The following is a 19,908-nucleotide window of genomic DNA, read 5'->3' as shown; positions in this document are numbered from 1 at the left end:
ATGACTCCACTCTCTGCCGCTCCATTCCTCTTCCCTCAGATCGGCAGTCTGCTGCCTCCTCACTCTCTGAAGACCTGGACAAAATCACAGACTGGTCAAACAAGTGGAACATGTCTTTCAATCCTGACAAATCTCACACTCTTACTATGTCTCTCCGAAAAGATCGACTGGACAACCCTCCCATCTACTTTCTCAACAATCCTCTCCAAGAAGTTCTGTCGCTCAAGATTTTGGGTCTCACTATCTGCCATGATCTTTCTTGGGAAAACCACATTTCCAAGCTGGCCTCCAAAGCCAGTCGCCGACTGGGCATCCTCCGTCGTGCGAAGTCCTTCCTCGGCACACCTGAGCTCCTCACCACATACAAGGCTTTCATCCGCAGCTCAATGGAATACTGTTCTCCCCTATGGGCCGGTGCTCCTGCCTCACACCTAGCTCGGCTTCACGCTGTTGAAACCAAAGCTTTCAGAATTATTGGAATCTCCCGCGATGAAGCTATCTCTGAGGGCCTTTCACTCACTCACCGCAGGCAGGTAGGTGGTCTTTCTGTCTTCTACCGACTCCTCTCCGGCCTTGCACCCCCAGCTCTCTCTGTGCTCTGTCCCCCAAATATTCCTACAGGTCGCTCAAGATCTGCCAGCAACCCTCTGATGGTTAAACTGCCGAAATCTCGGCTCTCTGCTCACCTTCACTCTTTCATTCCTCTTTTCTCCCGCCTCTGGAACAAACTCCATCACTCCCTTCAATCCCACTCCTCCCTCCAGGTCTTTAAAACAGCTGTTCACCACCATCTCTTATCTTCCCCCATCCAAAACCTTGATCTTTTCTACCCCCGCTAATTCACCCCAGATCCACCTTGTTTGAAATTCCAACTTCTTTCCTGGAAGTCCTGGCAGTGTCCATATGTTTTATACGTTTTATACCTCTCCCACCGCCCCCTTCCCATGGCCCCCCCCCCCCAAAGCCCTCGCCCTCTCTCAGATCTCTCGATGTCTCCATGTCTCTCGGTCCCTGCTCTCAAATGTTGTGTTTGTGTCCTTCCCCCTCTCTCCCCATCTTGTCTACCGCTCCCGATGTTATATGTTTTATGTGTCGGTTTGTCTTTCTGTGTGATTAATGTTCGCTCTTTCACGAGCCTCGATCTTGTATACAAAAAAAAAAAAAAAAAAAAAAAAAAAAAACTGTGAACAGAAGCCTTCGAGCTGCAGGTTTGACAGGTTGAGTGGCAGTAAGAAAGCCATTGCTAAGATGGCAAAATAAGAAAAAGAGGCTTGCCTGGGCCATGAAGCACCGCCAGTGGACGACTGAAGATTGGAAGAAGGTCTTATGGACCGATGAATCAAAATTTGAAATCTTTGGTTCATCACGCAGGGTTTTTGTATGCCGTCGAGTAGGCGAAAGGATGGTTCCTCAGTGTGTGACACCAACTGTCAAACATGGAGGAGGAAGCATGATGGTCTGGGGCTCTTTTGCTGGATCCAGAGTCGGCGACTTGCACAGAGTGACTGGCACCCTGAACCAAATAGGGCTACCACAGCATTTTGCAGCACCATGCAATACCCTCTGGTATACGCCTAGTTGGTCAGGTGTTCATCCAACAGCAAGATAATGACCCTAAACACACCTCCAGGCTATGTCAAAACTACCTTCGAGGAAAAGACCAAGAAGGTAGGCTTCAAATCATGGAATGGCCAGTACAGTCTCCAGACTCAAACCCCATCGAGCAGGTTTGGGATGAACTGGACAGAAGGGTGAAAGCAAAGCAACCTACTAGTGCAACACATTTGTGGGAACTTCTGCAACAGTGTTGGGAAGAAATTCCCGAATAATATTTGATTTCCATTGTGGAAAGAATGCCACGAGTGTGTTCAGCGGTTATATCTGCAAAAGGTGGCTACTTTGCCGAGTCAAAAATATAAATTAAATTTTGTTAAACAAAATGATTCTATGATTTCTTTTTTTCATCTCCAATTGTTTATTTGTTCTATGCTAAATTTCAGAGTACATTGAGACATTAAACTGCGTACATTTCAATAAAAACTGGAAAAATCGAGGTGTTCTAAAACTTTTGACCGGGAGTGTATGTATATGTATATATATATATATATAACTGTAAGAAATAGTAGAAACTCCAAAGTACGAGCAGGGCGTCTCATTTGTATTGAATATATAATCGTTAGATTAAATAAGACGCAGACGTAGCTTCAGGACGTCGATCTTTAATTGTCGACAAGCTTTCGACCAACAAAGGTCTTCTTCTGAGTCTACAAAAACAGCAGGCATGTATATCAGTCAAGTGTGTATGGTGATATGTGTGTGAGATGTGTGATGTGTGTAGAAAATGCATACAGAAGGAAGAGCCACGCCAAAGTTCACTCACCAGCCCCAAGTTCAACGGAAGTGACCGTTTGCGTTACGGTCACTTCCGTTAGGGTGCACGTGCATATACAAATACATACATAAACACACAAGCATATATTCATATCCCATTTATATTCATATAATATATTTATATATTTATATAAATGACATATAAAGGTAGAATGAATGAATGAATGAATGATGAATGAATGAATGAATGAATGGGTTACGGTTAACAATTTGATTGGGTTGATGTGGGAACATGCTTTAGTCATCAAAATTTATGCCATGAGGGACTTTTGTCCGAAGTTTGTGTATCCAAAAGGACTCACGTTTCAGAATCGTGGTGTGTGATCGATTTGTGATTGATTCAATGGCAGAGATCTGAATGTCATTTATAGAGTGATCCGGTTGATTAAAGTGTATCGTGTAAGGTAGAGATTTGCCCTGACTGGTGTGGAAGTTATTGATTTCTGACCGGGTGTTATTAAATCGTGTGTAGAGTGTATTCTCAGTTTTTCCAACATGTTGTTTGTTGCACTTTTGGCAAGTGATTAGGTATATGACCCATGTAGATTTGCAGTTCATATAGGAGGTGATGGGGAATTTTTGTCCAGTGCTAGAACTACAGAATTTGTTTCCTTCTAGTAAATGTTTGTGAATAATGCATTTGTTTGCTGTGCATTTATAGAAGCCAGGGATCCTAGTTTCTTTGTTGTGGGGCTGTGGGTGCTTTGCTTTTACCAAGAGGTCCCTGAGTGTCCGACCACGTCGAAATGATGTTAGTGGAGGTTGAGGAAATGTGGTGCCGAGTGTTTCTGATTGATGGAGGAGAGGAAGGGCCTTATTCAGAATACTTGGCAATTGGGATGAGGTAGCAGAGTAGGTGGTTACCAGTGGGACACGGTTAGTTGCAGGTTTGGGTTTGTAAGTCAGAAGGTCTGCTCTCGGTATGTGTTTTGCTCGGGTTATTGCTTCTTGCACAGAGTGAGGGTCATAGTTTCTTGCAATGAAGTGTGTTTCTAATTGGCAGAGAGAAGTTTCTTCTGCCATTTTTGTTGAGCAAATGCGTCTTACTCTGAGTGCTTGACTGTATGGTATGCTTGCAATTGTATGTTTAGGATGAGATGAAGAAGGGAGAAGGTAAGAGTGAGTATCTGTTGGTTTGGTGTATAGTTCTGTTTCGAGTCTGTTATTTTGAAGCGTGAGTGATGTGTCTAGAAAGTGAACTTCGGACTGTGAGCTGTCGAATGTGAACTTGATGGTCGGATGAATCAAATTTAATTCATTTTGGAATTGTGCGAGACTACGGGGGGATTTTGACCAGATGAACTGGATGTCATCAATATAACGTACCCAGGATTTTTCCAAGATTCCGTGATGAGGTTGTGCATTGATCTTGGCCTCTATCATTCCCATGAAGATGTTAGCATACGATGGTGCAACAGGGGTACCCATAGCGGTACCTTGAGTTTGAATGTAATGTTCATTCACCAATGTTTACATTTCAATGTTTACATTGTTTACATTCCATTGTTTACATTGTTTACACTTCCACACCAATGTTTACATTCAAACTCAAGGTACCGCTATGGGTACCCCTGTTGCACCATCGTACGCTAACATCTTCATGGGAATGATAGAGGCCAAGATCAATGCACAACCTCATCACGGAATCTTGGAAAAATCCTGGGTACGTTATATTGATGACATCCAGTTCATCTGGTCAAAATCCCCCCGTAGTCTCGCACAATTCCAAAATGAATTAAATTTGATTCATCCGACCATCAAGTTCACATTCGACAGCTCACAGTCCGAAGTTCACTTTCTAGACACATCACTCACGCTTCAAAATAACAGACTCGAAACAGAACTATACACCAAACCAACAGACACTCACTCTTACCTTCTCCCTTCTTCATCTCATCCTAAACATACAATTGCAAGCATACCATACAGTCAAGCACTCAGAGTAAGACGCATTTGCTCAACAAAAATGGCAGAAGAAACTTCTCTCTGCCAATTAGAAACACACTTCATTGCAAGAAACTATGACCCTCACTCTGTGCAAGAAGCAATAACCCGAGCAAAACACATACCGAGAGCAGACCTTCTGACTTACAAACCCAAACCTGCAACTAACCGTGTCCCACTGGTAACCACCTACTCTGCTACCTCATCCCAATTGCCAAGTATTCTGAATAAGGCCCTTCCTCTCCTCCATCAATCAGAAACACTCGGCACCACATTTCCTCAACCTCCACTAACATCATTTCGACGTGGTCGGACACTCAGGGACCTCTTGGTAAAAGCAAAGCACCCACAGCCCCACAACAAACAAACTAGGATCCCTGGCTTCTATGAATGCACAGCAAACAAATGTATTATTCACAAGCATTTACTAGAAGGAAACAAATTCTGTAGTTCTAGCACTGGACAAAAATTCCCCATCACCTCCTATATGAACTGCAAATCTACATGGGTCATATACCTAATCACTTGCCAAAAGTGCACCAAACAATATGTTGGAAAAACTGAAAATACACTCTACACACGATTTAATAACACCCGGTCAGAAATCAATAACTTCCACACCAGTCAGGGCAAATCTCTACCTTACACGATACACTTTAATCAACCGGATCACTCTATAAATGACATTCAGATCTCTGCCATTGAATCAATCACAAATCGATCACACACCACGATTCTGAAACGTGAGTCCTTTTGGATACACAAACTTCGGACAAAAGTCCCTCATGGCATAAATTTTGATGACTAAAGCATGTTCCCACATCAACCCAATCAAATTGTTAACCGTAACCCATTCATTCATTCATTCATCATTCATTCATTCATTCATTCATTCTACCTTTATATGTCATTTATATAAATATATAAATATATTATATGAATATAAATGGGATATGAATATATGCTTGTGTGTTTATGTATGTATATCTCTATATTTGTATATGCACGTGCACCCTAACGGAAGTGACCGTAACGCAAACGGTCACTTCCGTTGAACTTGGGGCTGGTGAGTGAACTTTGGCGTGGCTCTTCCTTCTGTATGCATTTTCTACACACATCACACATCTCACACACATATCACCATACACACTTGACTGATATACATGCCTGCTGTTTTTGTAGACTCAGAAGAAGACCTTTGTTGGTCGAAAGCTTGTCGACAATTAAAGATCGACGTCCTGAAGCTACGTCCGCGTCTTATTTAATCTAACGATTATATATATATATATATATATATATATATATATATATATATATATATATATATATATATATACACAAAGAATTAAGTTAAGCACCCCCCCCGTTTTTTTACAACCTCGCACATTACAAGTTTGTTGTCGTCAAAACAGTGTAATATACCCATGATATTGCTATATTTTCTGGAGAAGTGATATTATGGTCACATAAAAACATAACAATCATGCCGTTTTCAATATTTTATTCTGAATAATTTAAGGTGAAATTTTTTGGGAATTTTAGGCATATTTTCACCTCAATTTAAGTATGGAGCTATAGGTCCATCACGGACAGTGTGGATGACGTTTATGTTTTCTAACGTACAGTCATTGTTCTGAGAAGACCTCTAGCGATCTTTGCATCAATAACGTGTGTAGGACCCACGTGATCGGATCACTGACTCAACCAATCACTTTTTTTCACTTTGATCACTCAATTTCATCAATGGATAATTGCTAATGTCATACCAATCATTATTTGATCTCACATACCTTAGAATATATGCCAATGTATACATATACACAAAGAATATATATTAGGGGGTGCTTACCTTAATTCGTTGTGTAGGGGTGCTTAACTTAATTCTTTGTGTATATATATATATATATATATATATATATATATATATATATGATCGTTTTAAGGACATTTTTCCCCGCTCAAGTGGGGGTTGGCCTTGCGGGCCCCATGACAATCATGGTCCCCTGTTTGAGGCAATGTTTTTATGGCCGGATGCCCTTCCTGACGCCAACCCTTAGTCGCCTTTTACGATGCGCAAGGATACAGTGTACCTTTTATAAATCGGGGTACACACCGGGATCATTCATCCCAGCAAGCTGGTGCTCAATTTGCCGACCTCGGAAGGACGACAGGCTGAGTCAACCCCCCGGAATTAATTCAGCGATCAACCGGGATTCAAACTCAGGATCCTAGGATCCCAAGCCAGCACCCTAACCGCTAACTACCTAATTTGGGAAATTGATTTCCAACTGGAACAAATTAAAAACTTCTGTTAGAGCCAGTGTAGTTTCAGCAAGGATGCTGTCTCATGGAGTGTGGTGTCCTTTAGATGGGGACATAAAGGCAGTTGTCCAATATGGATTTACGCCGGGGATGTTATAACTATGCAATGGCATCTCGTAAAAAGATTAGGCCCATTGTGTGCTGCTACACTGAACAAAACCCTTGACTGGAAACAAAGTGAGATTCAATGATGGTAAGAATATGGTAAATATAAAGAGAATAGGCCTGTTAATGGGATGTGGTTAACAAGGATGTTTATAAAGCACAGACAAGATGGGGTTGTTGACACGATTGTTGACAAGACAAGATGCACGCTTCCCACCTACAGCAAAGTTTAAAGATGGCACAAGGTAACACCAGCTTGTGACAGGGGAGTGGGGGAGAGACAGGGGAGTGGGGGAGAGACAGGGGAGTGGAGGAGAGACAGGGGAGTGGGGGAGAGACAGTGGAGTGGGGGGAGAGACAGGGGAGTGGGGGAGAGTGAGAGTGGTTGGCAAGGAGAGAGGGGGGAGAGAGAGAAGGTGAGGGATACAGAGGAGGGGGATGCATCATTTGCTGCATCATTTCCTGGTGGCGTGGCTGTGCCACTGCTGCAATGCCCCCATTACCAGTCAGCAAGTACTCATTTTGCCGACATCGGAAAGATGACAGGCGGAGTCAACCCACCTGGTGTAAATTCAACAGCATGACAGGGGCTCAACCTCAGGACCCTAAGATCTTAAGCCAACCACCTCAACCGTAAAGCCAACCCCAGGATAGTTCCACCAGGTATGACCCAATATCAAATTTTGAGTTAAATTCTTCCCCCATTTTGAACCCTGTGACCCTAAGTCCCCATCCCATGGGGCATGAATCGGGGGTCAAATCCAAAAATATCAGAACATATTTCATGCGTCCTTTCATGCGATTCAATGTCGGAACCAATATTGATTGCATGTACAAAGTTTCATTTTTTAAAAATGTTATAAAATGTGCCCATAATTGCATTTTTTGGTATTGGACCTTTTCACCCAGTCTCAGGGCCCCGAGGGGGCAGGACCAAAATGATAATGCCCTCGCACCTTCTTGCCATGTGGTGATCACAACTACCAGGTTTGGTGAATTTCTGCACAACCATTGAGGAGATAGCATGGCGGATGTACAGTCCGACAGTTCCAGCCGATTACAATATCCTTATGAAAGGTTGTAGTTAAGTTACAGCCATTATAGATAAGTGTTGTTGTTGCAATAATTGTGTGAACAGACTTCGGCAGGTAGCGGGTGACGCTGACTTTCTTGTCCTTGAAAGACACTTTGTGCATACTGCGCCCCATGCTCAGCCAAAGCTCTCGCTCTTCATCCTCCTCACCACGTGGAAGCATTCCTGGCAAAACAGCCACCAGATTCATCATAAAGTAAATAAAGCATTTCAAAAACAGATTACCGACTCACAAACAAATACCGACGATCCACTATCCTAACCATACAAGCAAATAATGCTGTTGCTATGCAACCATCCCCACACTCCACCCCCCCCATCAGAAATCCTGCATGCAGGCCTGTTCCCACAAATATATTGCCATTGCTTCCGAATGCAATGTTCATCACAGTCACGTTTCCAAGGCACTGACAAGATTCTGCCAGTTCACAAAGAAACCTCGATCAATTCAACAGGAGTTACAGACCCTCTTGACGATCATTATAATTTCAACATTGCTACATAGACAGGCCTTCCAACAGCACAATTTCTCCAGAATGACTTGCAAAGAACCAAACAACCATTCCCTTTTGATCCAGACAGTTTGGAACACGAGATATCGCATCGAGGTCCAGGACACTGCTTTGCATCTGCCGAACACAATGCCATCGACAGCCGCCATGTAATTAGCGATACAACTGGAGGGTGAATCGTTGGTGACAAAATTTTTGAACACACACATCAGGATTCTGCCAATACTTTAACAATGAACGTTTACAAAGTCTGGAGATAAGGTGGAGAGCGATTGTGCCGTGAGGAAACATGATTGGTGACTCATAATTGTGCCACGAGGGAACATGTCATCCTCATGGTATGGCATGGCATTCAAGTTGGCTGAATAACTGATCTAATGATCATTCAAAGGAGCACTGTGACTGGTGTAACATACAGGGATGAGATCATTACCCCTACAGTCATCCCTTTCACCCAAAACCAAGCCCGTCCATATCCACTTTGGAGTCAGGCTTTTTCTTCTTCTTCCGTATGCCAAACACGATGAAAATTCAAACAATCCTTCGCTGCAATCTTCGATAAAAATTTTTTATTGCGGCCACGTCCAGGAGGTTGGCTACAGTGCCATGGGCCTTAAACTTCCTGATAACATTGTGTACGGTGGACACAGGAACATCAAGGTCTCTGGAGATGGACTTGTAGCCTTGAGATTGTCCACCCTTGGCTACAATCTTGTGTCTGACCTTCTCAGACAATTCTCTGGTTTTCTTTATTTTCTCCATGCTCATTGCGGTACACACAGTGCCACAAAACAGCCTTTTCTCTATTCAAACTGGTTGAATGAGTGATTTTTCTATTGCAGGCACCTGCAACTCACCATCGGTGAGTTTAATTCCAAAGTAAAGGAGAATCACCTGCTTGAAATATAATTATTTCAAACAACTTCTAAAAGGTGCCAATAATATTGTCCGGGCCATTTTACGATTTCTGTGTGGAATAAGCTAAGATTTAGTAATTCTTTCAGCTTTTTTTGTTTTGTTCCACTGCAAACTAAAGAAATACATATTTGGATACCAAAAGAATTTTTAATTTCAACAATTTTCTGGAAGAAATAGTGCATTATTTGAAAAAAAGTGCAAGGGTGCCAATATTTTTGGCCACAACTGTGTACTGTATATAAATAAATATATATATATATATCATTCATTATGTGGCTCCATACTAGCAGTGGTGAACCACCATTAAGGTATCCCATCCAGCTACGCCTGCCACATGGTACATTACTGTACCATGAGTGGATACCAGTCACATGAAAAAGTAAGTACTTTGTAAAGTTTTGACTTTTTCAACATACAGCTATTTGATCTTCATTTCAACAATATTGATAGACAAAGGTGATATAATATAACAAATATCATGAAACATTTACATTTTGTAGTCCATTGTGTAATTTAAATAAACATAAATGGAAATTTCGCATTTCATTTCGCATGCTTAAACCGTTCTGTCCATTTCTGCCTTTCATCTGCCTGTCTAATTACATCTTCATTCCCATGTACTATTTATTACTTACATCTATACAATCCATCCGCCGACCCCTAGACACACACACAGACACACACACAGACACACACACAGACACACAGACACACACACACACACACACACACACACACACACACACACACACACACACACACACACACACACACACACACACACACACACACACACACACACACACACACACACACTCCAGAAACCCTGGGCACATTTTGAAGAACGATATCTGCAACAAATAACTAAGTTTATGATTGTTCTTTGGTGCAAAATAAAACATGATTACTCATTAAACAGTCCAATCAGTCTAATATACAGTACATGAAACAGATCAGTTCAAATGTTCAAACTGCTTTCCTTCATTGCCTATGCACAGCTGTCGCCATGATGAAATACTCTGACACACAGTTCTGCATGTTTTAGTCGTTAATGCAGCAGTCTCATTATGGATGATTTGTTTTAAGTCTCTAAGGGTCGTAGGATTCCTCGCATACACTTTGTGTTTGAGGAAACCCCAAAGGAAGAAATCACAGGGTGTTGTTGATACATCACCAGACAACGACGGCCCTTTAACCGGACCACGACGGCCAATCCATTTGTCTGTGAAGTTCAAATCAAGGGCCTGGCGTGCACTGGCAGCATAATGAGCAGGCGCACCATCATGCATGAACTATATTTGGCCATCATTGAGTGGAAATACATGCTTCTCCAACATTAGAAGGTAATTTGCAGAATTCACTTTGTCTTCGAAAAATATTGGTCCAACAATGCCTCCAGAATAAATGCCTGCCCAGACGGACACACTAGCTTGATACTGGGTGTTGTGCTCAACAGTAAATCGTGGGTTGCCTGCTGCCCATATCACACTGTTATGATGATTTACAGAATCAGATAAAGTAAACTTGGATTCATATGACCACAAGATCCTGTTCTGAAAATCATTGTCCATATCCATTAACCCAAGCAATGTCTCACATGCCTCAATGCGCCTGTTAAAATCATCCTCAGATAGTTGGTGAATTAATCTGGGTATGTATGGTTTCGCATTAAGGTCTTTCAGTATTCTTCGAATCGATGATCGGCTTATGTTGGTAGCGTTTGGTAAACTTCTGTCAATTGCGTCGGCACCACATTTTTTGACAATTTGTCTGTGAACTTCAGCCAAATTTCGAGATACAGGATACAAGCGTACAGCGCGAATTTTCTGTCTCACGATATCCTTCGTCATATTACTGCATCTAATTCACAATGAATTAAACAAATGCAAAGACAAACGCGTGCAGCACAGTGAGCGAAGCTCACCCCGATCCATATCACGTGATGCGCGTCACCCTGTTGCGTATCACGTGATGCACCTCACCCTGTTGCGTATCACGTGATGCCTGTGCGTGTTGAAGTGGTCACATCCATTTACGAGTAATCATGTTTTGTTTTGCACCAAATAACAATAATAAGCATAGTTAGTTGTTGCAGGTATCATTCTTCAAAATGTGCCCAGGGTTTCTGGACCACCCTGTATATTTATATATATATATATATATATATATATATATATATATATATATATATATATATATATATATATATATATATATATATATATATATATGTCAACCAACTGAACATCTCATTCTGGGAGAGTGGTTAGAGGGAAAAACAGGAAAGGGCACATTTCAACCACAGTCTACATTACGTCTGAGCAGAACGACGTCCAAAAGCTTAATGTTTTTTCACGAGGGTAATATAGTCCTTTGTTTGTTTGTGGGATTATAAACCGTATGGATAAATTTGTGGAGTAAACAGCTAAGAGTGTGTTCCAAGGGTTCAGGGAGTTTATGGGGGGAATTTGTTAATAAAGAAAGAGATTAAGGAAACGAAGCAGGAATCTGCTGCGATACGTGATAGTTGAAGCAAACATTTTAAGCATAAAACTTACATTTACCACAATGTCTGTGTCAAGTGCTACCTTTTACATTCCTGGAAAATCATGGAGGTAAATTCCGATTGGTTGCATTACTTGCCTTTAGAGTAACGGGGGCTGCTGCCAACAACTTTAGAGGCAGACGCTAGGCTGCGTAACTTTGGTGGAACGATCAACTGGTACCCCTGCATCAAGCGCTGAGAAACAAACTCTTCAAACACTTGCTGCGTGCTCAATCTGCAGGCACCTCCATCTTCACTCCTGTAAACACAGCAAAGAGGCAGTTCCAGGGTTTTTGATAAGGCAAGGAGATGGCCGCTGCATCCTAAAATTTCCAGCTTCTGCGATTATCGGCATCAATTATATTGTGCGAATGCTGTATGGGGTTCAGTGGCAATTCTTAAATGTGCCTTTGGAATAAAGATATGAGGAACAGAAGGTGTCCCTCCGGTGTGAAACTATGAGACAGACAGACAGACAGACAATCCCAAAAGTTGTAATCCCGCTTGTAGCTTTTTCGTAAAATGTCTTGGTAATTGCAGATATCATAACATGCATCCAAGCTTGAGGGTGATTGCTAAAATACTGAAAGTTCCATACAGACCACATTCAGGTAGGCCTTCACCTGACAGAGAGCACAACATCACGTCTATTAATGAACAATTGTTTCAAGATCCGCGTATCACAATTCAAAACCTTGTGAGTCAGGGATATGCAAATCAGCAATGCCTTGTGTTGTCACTGTGGATGTGGACAGCAACATAATGTGTGCAGCACATGAACTTTTCTCGCACAAAGATAGAGGAAGTCCTTCATAAATCTTGACATCTTCTCTGCAACTGGACCTGACTGCACTGGCATTGTTCTCCTTAACAATGGAGCTATGGCGCCGCCCTATTGTCTCCACCATCTTCAATTACTCTCCACGTCTTTCTCCGATGATCTCCTGCCTCATCTTGGAGAATTGCAAGCATCATCCCTATAAACATGAAGGGTTAAAATATTAATTCACTGAACTCGAAGCAAGTCAGCTTCTCCCCATCATAAGCAAACTGATGGAATCTTATCGTTTTTGTGGACCTTGGGCAATGGGCATTATATCTTCTCAAGATATCCAATTTCTGATCAACAATTTCGCTTCCATCACAGATATTCCACACTGACATTTTATATATTTTCCCCAACAATGGATGAATGCAATAAATCTCAGACAATATATCAGGGCCTTTTTTTTTTTAGATGATCTAAGGCTCTCAATGGATACGAGAAAACACACACACACACACACACACACACACACACACACACACACACACACACACACACACACACACACACACACACACACACACACACACACACACGACTGGTAAACAAGACAAACACCGCCACTGAGCTGTGGGGAAGTGGCATCACTTCCCAGGGTACTCTGGGTATGAAAGATGTCACAACAATGGCGCAGTCTTTCTCACCGCACCCAGAGGGGAAAGGAGGGCTCATTTCCTCCTCCCCATGGATACGAACCTTTTTGGACATCTCTCTCACATTTGATACTGTCTAGTGCCCAACCTTCCAAGTTATCTGCTCATGGTATTCAGGTGTGTCTCCTTGATTGGTTATCAGATTTTCCCTTGGAGCAGAAAACGAGTTACGCTTGATGATATTGTCTGGTGATCTCCCTCTTCAGCCTGGGGTCCCACAAGGCAGTGTATTAGCGCCAACCTTATTCTTGGTCGATAGACCTTGTGCAGTCGACATAACCATGTCATGTGACCTGGCAATCAAACTAGTTTAGCTTTAATTGTTGATAATTGAAACAAAACCATCAATACTGTAAGCGTTTATGGTCTTCTGTGTGGCAGTAGGATGCTCAAAGAGATCTACAAATGAAAGTGTGCAATTGTTTTTGTTTCGCATTAATTTTGAAAGAAAAGGCAAGTCAATCGCCATGGGGAAGAGATAAAACTGAACCCCAAGTGAGCATATGTCATGTCTTTCAATGCACAAAAGTCTTGCTCTAACTTGGGTCCGCCACAATGATCGGCTGGGGTTTTAATACCCCAGTTTTCTTACTTGGCAACTCCTAGAAAAGATGCAGTTCCTGGAGCTCTTAGGCCTCACAATCTGCCACAACCTGTCTTGTGTGGACCACATCTCCACACAGGTCTGCATTCTCTATCGTGCTACGTCAATTCTGAGCCTCTCAGAAGTCATGACAGTGTAAGTGTACAAAGGCTTGATGAGAAACATCATGGAACATGGTGCCCCACTCTGAACTGATGCAGCTGCTTTCCATTTTGTTACCTGAAGGCAATCAAGTCCAGGCCCTCCATATTACTGGCATCTCTCGGTAAGAGGTCTACTTCCTGCCAGCAACAAGCAAGTTGGTGTACTCATTTATATGTACATATCCTTCCTTTGAGCCTCACCCTTCCAGTCTTCTCACCTGCCTTCCACCTTTTTCCACAGCCCAGAGGAAGGGGGGGGGGGGGGAGTGGGGGGTAGGGGTTGGGGGATTTACCTTGTGTAGCTTTTCTTCGTTGCTTTATGGAGCTCTCTTTGCCTGGAAGAGCATGGGGGCTAATTATGAAAATCCTAGCCATATGGCTTAATTGATTACGTAGGTAAGAGCTGAACGGTTATTCCCTCCAATTACTCGTGAGAGACATGATTGGGTTTTGTTATGTATATGTTAACTGCTATTAACATTGCACATGGTACATGCTTGGGAGCCTCGGTGGTGCACGTTTCTGTCTATGCTGTCGCTGATGACACCAATAAATGATGAAACCGGTCCGGTGGCTGATTGGGTGTGTAGCATTGGGATTCTCATGTATGTAGAGGAACTCAGGTAGGGTTTGAAACAGCAAAGGGCTTACCTTGTGTTGCTTCTCTTGGATGCATCACATTTCAAGTGCTGCAGCATCAAATCTAAGTTATAATTTACAACAAACATCCCAAAATGTGTTTTAAGTCCATCAGTCCACATGAAAAAGCTCAGTACCTATCAGCATCAAAAGAGTCAGGCAGTAAGTCATAGCATCCCTCCGTGTAGTCCGTCTGCAAGGCATGCTTGCTGGGAAAGTAGTCGGTTGTGAGAGGCAGACATGCGGGAGTGGTGAGGGATTTCCAATCCACACCAACTGTGCAACAGAAGCTTGGCACTATGGGAGGAGACTGGCAATCAACTTGAAATGGACACACACAATACGATAACAATATGTACGGATACAGTGCAAATACAGGAGTGAGGATGTGGTGAAACAACAAAGGGAAGGAAGGAAGGAAGGGTTGGGCGTGGGGAAGGAGAGAAAAAGAAGACATGGTGCAAAATTAATTAGTCTCATCAACTTTGTGCACAAAAGGTTAGTTTACAGGTTTCACAAGCACACACCTTAACAGCCCGTCACCAATTAGGAGCTGAAAGTATTAATTCTACAATTGTGATTAACACTCCCTCATATCCTTTTGAAATGCTCAAAATGTGCATTTACGGTTAGAAGTGGGAGAGGAGGGCTGGGTAGGGAGTGAGGGTGTGTGCAGAGATTTAGGGTTAGGGTTTATACCTCTTTAACTGACCAATCAGCAATATTTCATCTTTATACGGCTGCCCTCACCGGGTACAGTTTTGCTGATAAATTGTCGTATTTCAAAATTATTATCCATGCGATGCACGCGCTTCCCTTCAGAGACCGTTTCTTTGACAGTTTATTGCTACAGCTTCCACATTTTCAGAGTAAAATTACGAATTCAAGAAGAAGAATCACTGAAGCACACACTCGGGCATGGGTGGGGGTAGAGGTTGTACAAACCAGGGTTTTATTCTCTACAATCTTCTCCATTCAATTGCATTTACATAAGCATGTACGGTACATATGTTGGTAGTGTTTGTTTGGTGTTGTTGTTTTCTTTTTTGAGATGTCATAGCCTGGTGTTGGCTTAGCGGTTAGGGTGCCGGCTTGGGATCTTAGGATCCTGGGTTCGAATCCCGGTCGATCGCTGAATTAACGCCAACGGGGTTGACTCAGCCTGTCATCCTTCCGAGGTAGGCAAATTGAGTACCAGCTCACTGGTAATTCCCTGTGTGTCGCAAGAGGTGACTAACAGGGTTGGTGGCAGGAAGAGCATCCGGCTGTAAAACATTGCTTCAAAAAGGGGACCACGGTGCCCAAAAAAGGCCAACCCCTGCTCTGCAGGGAAAAATGGCCTCCAAAGGTGGTTCTTCTATTGTGCATAAAATTTGGAAGTTTAAGGGAAGCATTTAAGACGTAGTGCTTGTGAAAGATCCATATAAAAAGTCAGATCGAGGTTAAGCTCAGCGGGTTAAGGAAATGAAAAATCACATGGATGACCGTTTCAATTATTGCTGATCACACATCGAGAAAATCCAAATTAATTAATAGCTTTTTATAACAGCTTGCACAACAAACATCAGTCACCATTTTGAGGCCACAACGTTTCATTCAAAGCCATCAGTCACCATTTTGAGGCCACAACGTTTCATTCAAAGCCAGGCTATTGGATAAAATAGAAAAATCGAAGCAAAAATTGTACGAAGCAATTTATACCAAAAATTTTTTTAGGAGAAATTCCTATTGACAACATACCATCGAGAATTGTTGTTGTAAATTTGAAATTAAGAATAAGGTCATTAACAGCAAGGAAATGAAATAGTGAAGGAAATGGCAAGGATAGGATCACACGACGCGTGCAAAATGTGCAAACCGTGCCTGAGAGCTTAGTGGGTGATGAATCACAAACACACGGGTTAGTTCAACGAGCGATCTCAAAACCACGTGCTAGTACATTGGCTTGGATGGTGAGCATGAGAAGAGGGAAGGGAAACCCGTTACTCACGTGGCTTGTATTTAGAAAGAATCTTTAAAAAGGAGCATTTAGAACACAAACAACTTTGGTACAATTACTACTGGCACTCAGATATTGATTGCTTCCTTGGATTTCTCTTGCTAGGCCACTACTTGTTATCACGTCAATATGGTCATGCACACCTTGGACAGACGAACAGGTGTGTCGCTGTAGTGGGTACATATCATGCATGGGCTGAATGCAAACACAACTCGAACTCAGGATTCCTGGTTTCAAATTAGGATCGGTGCACCTTTACTCGTTTGGTCGGTCAGGTAAGACAGCCAGCAGCGAGAAACCCTACAGTAGGTGAATGTGTCCCATTATATGTCTTGATAAGGCAAATGTTGTCTTCCAATGGGGGAAAAAAGTGGAAACAACAGGTTGTTTGTTTGTTTGTTTATTTATTTATTTATTGCTATTATGCAGACAACGATCGTAAATCATATGGACTGCCTTTCCTTAAATAATATTATATCAACCAGTTTGCATCGAGTCCTTGACAAGATACAACCAGCTTTGTATGACGAGGGCAAGGCAGTTTTCTGTATTTTCATAAAATTAGCTTTTAAAGATATTATCATTTCCTTTGACCAGTCCGTGTTGATCAGTGATCGTGATTTTAATATGGCCTCGAGGTACGCACACTCGCCTCGAAGCTGTCTAGCCTGGGTTTGAATCTGTCATCCCGGTTTTTCACAAGCAGGGTGATTAATCCATGTGTGCCGTCCCTCGGATGGACGTTAAACAGGTGTGCCATCTGCTCGCATTAGTCTCGGTGGACGTTAAAGATCCCACAGTGTCCTTCGTGAAGAGTAGGCGAGCCATCACTGGCACTCTGAACAATTAGAAATTCCTGCCTTAACCAGCAGGAGACAGGGGGCACTGCGTCAAGGGGCATTGCGTGAGAGGGAGCATGGAGCACTGCGTGGACACAGCCACACTCCCAACAATGATACAACCCAGCTGCTGTTTAAGAAAAAATATATTTTGCAGAATGAGTAGTATTCTCATAATTGAGGAACATGAATCTATCTTGATGAATATTTATTATTTTAAATAATAATATTTTGATGAATATTTTAATTTTTAATATTTAATTCTTGATGAATATACAGAATATTATTTTTCAAACAATACTTTCATCAGCCTGGTGTTGGCTTAGCGGTTAGGGTGCCGGCTTGGGATCCTAGGATCCTGGGTTTGAATCCCGGTCGATCGCCGAATTAAGACCAGGGGGATTGACTCAGCCTGTCATCCTTCCGAGGTCGGCAAATTGAGTACCAGTTCACTGGTAATTCCCTGTGTGTCACACTGTCACAGGGTGACTAAAAGGGTTGGCGGCAGGACGGGCTTCCGGCCATAAAACATTGCTTCAAAAAGGGGACCAAGGTGCCCAAAAAAGGCCAACCCCTGCTCTGCGGGGAAAAATGGCCTCTAAAGGTGGTTCTTTAAACAATACTTTCATCAGCTTGGTTAAGTCCTGGTCAACTCCGAGGAGTTAAAATAGAAATGGGTCTCAATTGGGTATCACTGGAGTTGCATCAGCAGATGTGTGTCAGTTCCTAAACATTCTCACTATATGATCCTTAGCAAACAATATATGATCCATGGACATAGCTTTGGTAGAATAACAGAAGGTTTGTGTATAACTTTGTTATTTATTACAAAATGGAAAGTTGGATAAGTGCAGCAGTGATGGGCAGACAACACTCACTGGGGTCCGCAAGAGGAGGAGAACTCTTCTCAGAACTAGAGCTTGTCAACAGTCTCCGCAAGCTATTTCCACCGGCCACTGCAACAAAAAAAAAACATTTCCAGAATCAATTTGCAACATGTAACACTACATTACTTTAACTGGGATCAGTGTAAGCGAAGTTGTCACCACCCTCAAAAAGGATCCGCTTGAATTACCAGCTGATCAACCACAATTCTAGGATGAGGTCTACCATGACCATAGCTGTCACATCAGGACATCTGCAGATTGATGTACATCTTATTGAATTATTATTTATTCATAAATATTCATATCAAAACCTTTAAATGTCGTGACATCACAAGCAATGGGATTTGACACTCAAATTGTATATCGGTGTCAAAAAAACCTTTAAAATAAAGTTTTATCTAACATTAAGTCAGTGAGGATAAGTCTGGATATGGATTGATGGAATATATTGTTAGATTTAAATCAAAACTATCACAGAACCACAGAGAGCTTTGCTTGCTCATCGTAAGCTTGTAATTCAAGTCAGATAAGTATCTTCATGGAAGCAGATTCTTCACAAACACAAACCAACGAGAAAGTTCAAATTATAACAAGTCCGAACACAACACTCCATATACTATTTACCTGCGCCACTGAAGGTGGACAGAGGTTATGTTTTCACTGCTGTTTCGCCAAGCTTCGCCAAGTAACAAACAAACAAACGAAATGAGAAAGCATTTCAGCAAGTTTGTTGGCCTGTTGGTCACAATTTTCAAGCAATCGTTCTCAAAAAAATTGCGTATGTAGGTGGCCGGCTAAGGACAGCAACACACATTTTTCATCAGGATCTGGATGCGGATCCTGGAATTTTTGAAGCCATTCTTCACCATTGAAGATAGGTCCAGAAAACTAAATATAGCACAATATTAAAGGTTACATCTCAAAAAGTTGTGTTGTGGACCGATTCAGACAAAATGTGTGACAAGGAAGAATTGATTCAATGATGTGTGATGTGACAACTTGATGTGACAACTTCAATTCATGAGCAGGTTAGATGTGTGACAAGGAAGAATTGATTCAATTTTGGTGAAGATCTGAATTTGCATACAAGAATGTTTTAAGTGATTCTTCACCATTGAGAGATCGGGCAAAAAACGATATACAGTCAGACTCCACTATTCGTGGTTCCATGTATTCGCGGTTGATAAAATGCAACCCGTTTCTCTATTCGCGGAAAAGTGTCCCGCATATTCGTGGGTTTTTTTTTCTATTCGCGGCCTTGTTCCACGAATTTGTGGTTTTTCAGGGGCGCAAAAAAAATAAATTCACGAGCTGCAAGCTTGACACATTTATAAAACCCATCTTTCACCAGCCATGCATAAAGCAACTGGACATATGCAAAAAAATATTCTATGAGCCACGAGCATGACCTGCTTCGACATTCACTGATGTGTGCTTTGCGTTTTCATGGCTTTCGCAGCAGCGAATTTTAGCCGCACTATAAACGAG

At 42.1% G+C, this 19,908-nt stretch overlaps 1 protein-coding gene across 3 annotated transcripts in view; it reads right to left on the bottom strand.

Annotated features, from left to right (window-relative positions):
• The window catches only part of DEPDC5 (DEP domain containing 5, GATOR1 subcomplex subunit), a 159,917-nt gene that overhangs the window by 56,764 nt on the left and 83,245 nt on the right, over nucleotides 1-19,908 (bottom strand). For 2 of the 3 annotated variants that reach the window (XM_068135206.2, XM_078767893.1), the window contains exons 25-28: nucleotides 18,412-18,489; nucleotides 14,833-15,016; nucleotides 11,929-12,089; nucleotides 7,903-8,020 (exon numbers count right to left, since the gene is read on the bottom strand). In XM_068135206.2, the coding sequence (XP_067991307.1) occupies nucleotides 7,903-8,020; nucleotides 11,929-12,089; nucleotides 14,833-15,016; nucleotides 18,412-18,489 (541 nt within the window). The remainder of the gene's footprint in view (nucleotides 1-7,902; nucleotides 8,021-11,928; nucleotides 12,090-14,832; nucleotides 15,017-18,411; nucleotides 18,490-19,908) is intronic. The other variant, XM_078767894.1, reaches the window with a different exon arrangement.

Source organism: Myxine glutinosa, chromosome 14 (genome assembly GCF_964187855.1).
Source record: "Myxine glutinosa chromosome 14, kmMyxGlut1.1, whole genome shotgun sequence".
Classification (NCBI taxonomy): domain Eukaryota; kingdom Metazoa; phylum Chordata; class Myxini; order Myxiniformes; family Myxinidae; genus Myxine; species Myxine glutinosa.
Note: the sequence above shows the minus strand (reverse complement) of the source record. Positions and strands in the feature narration are given on the sequence as shown.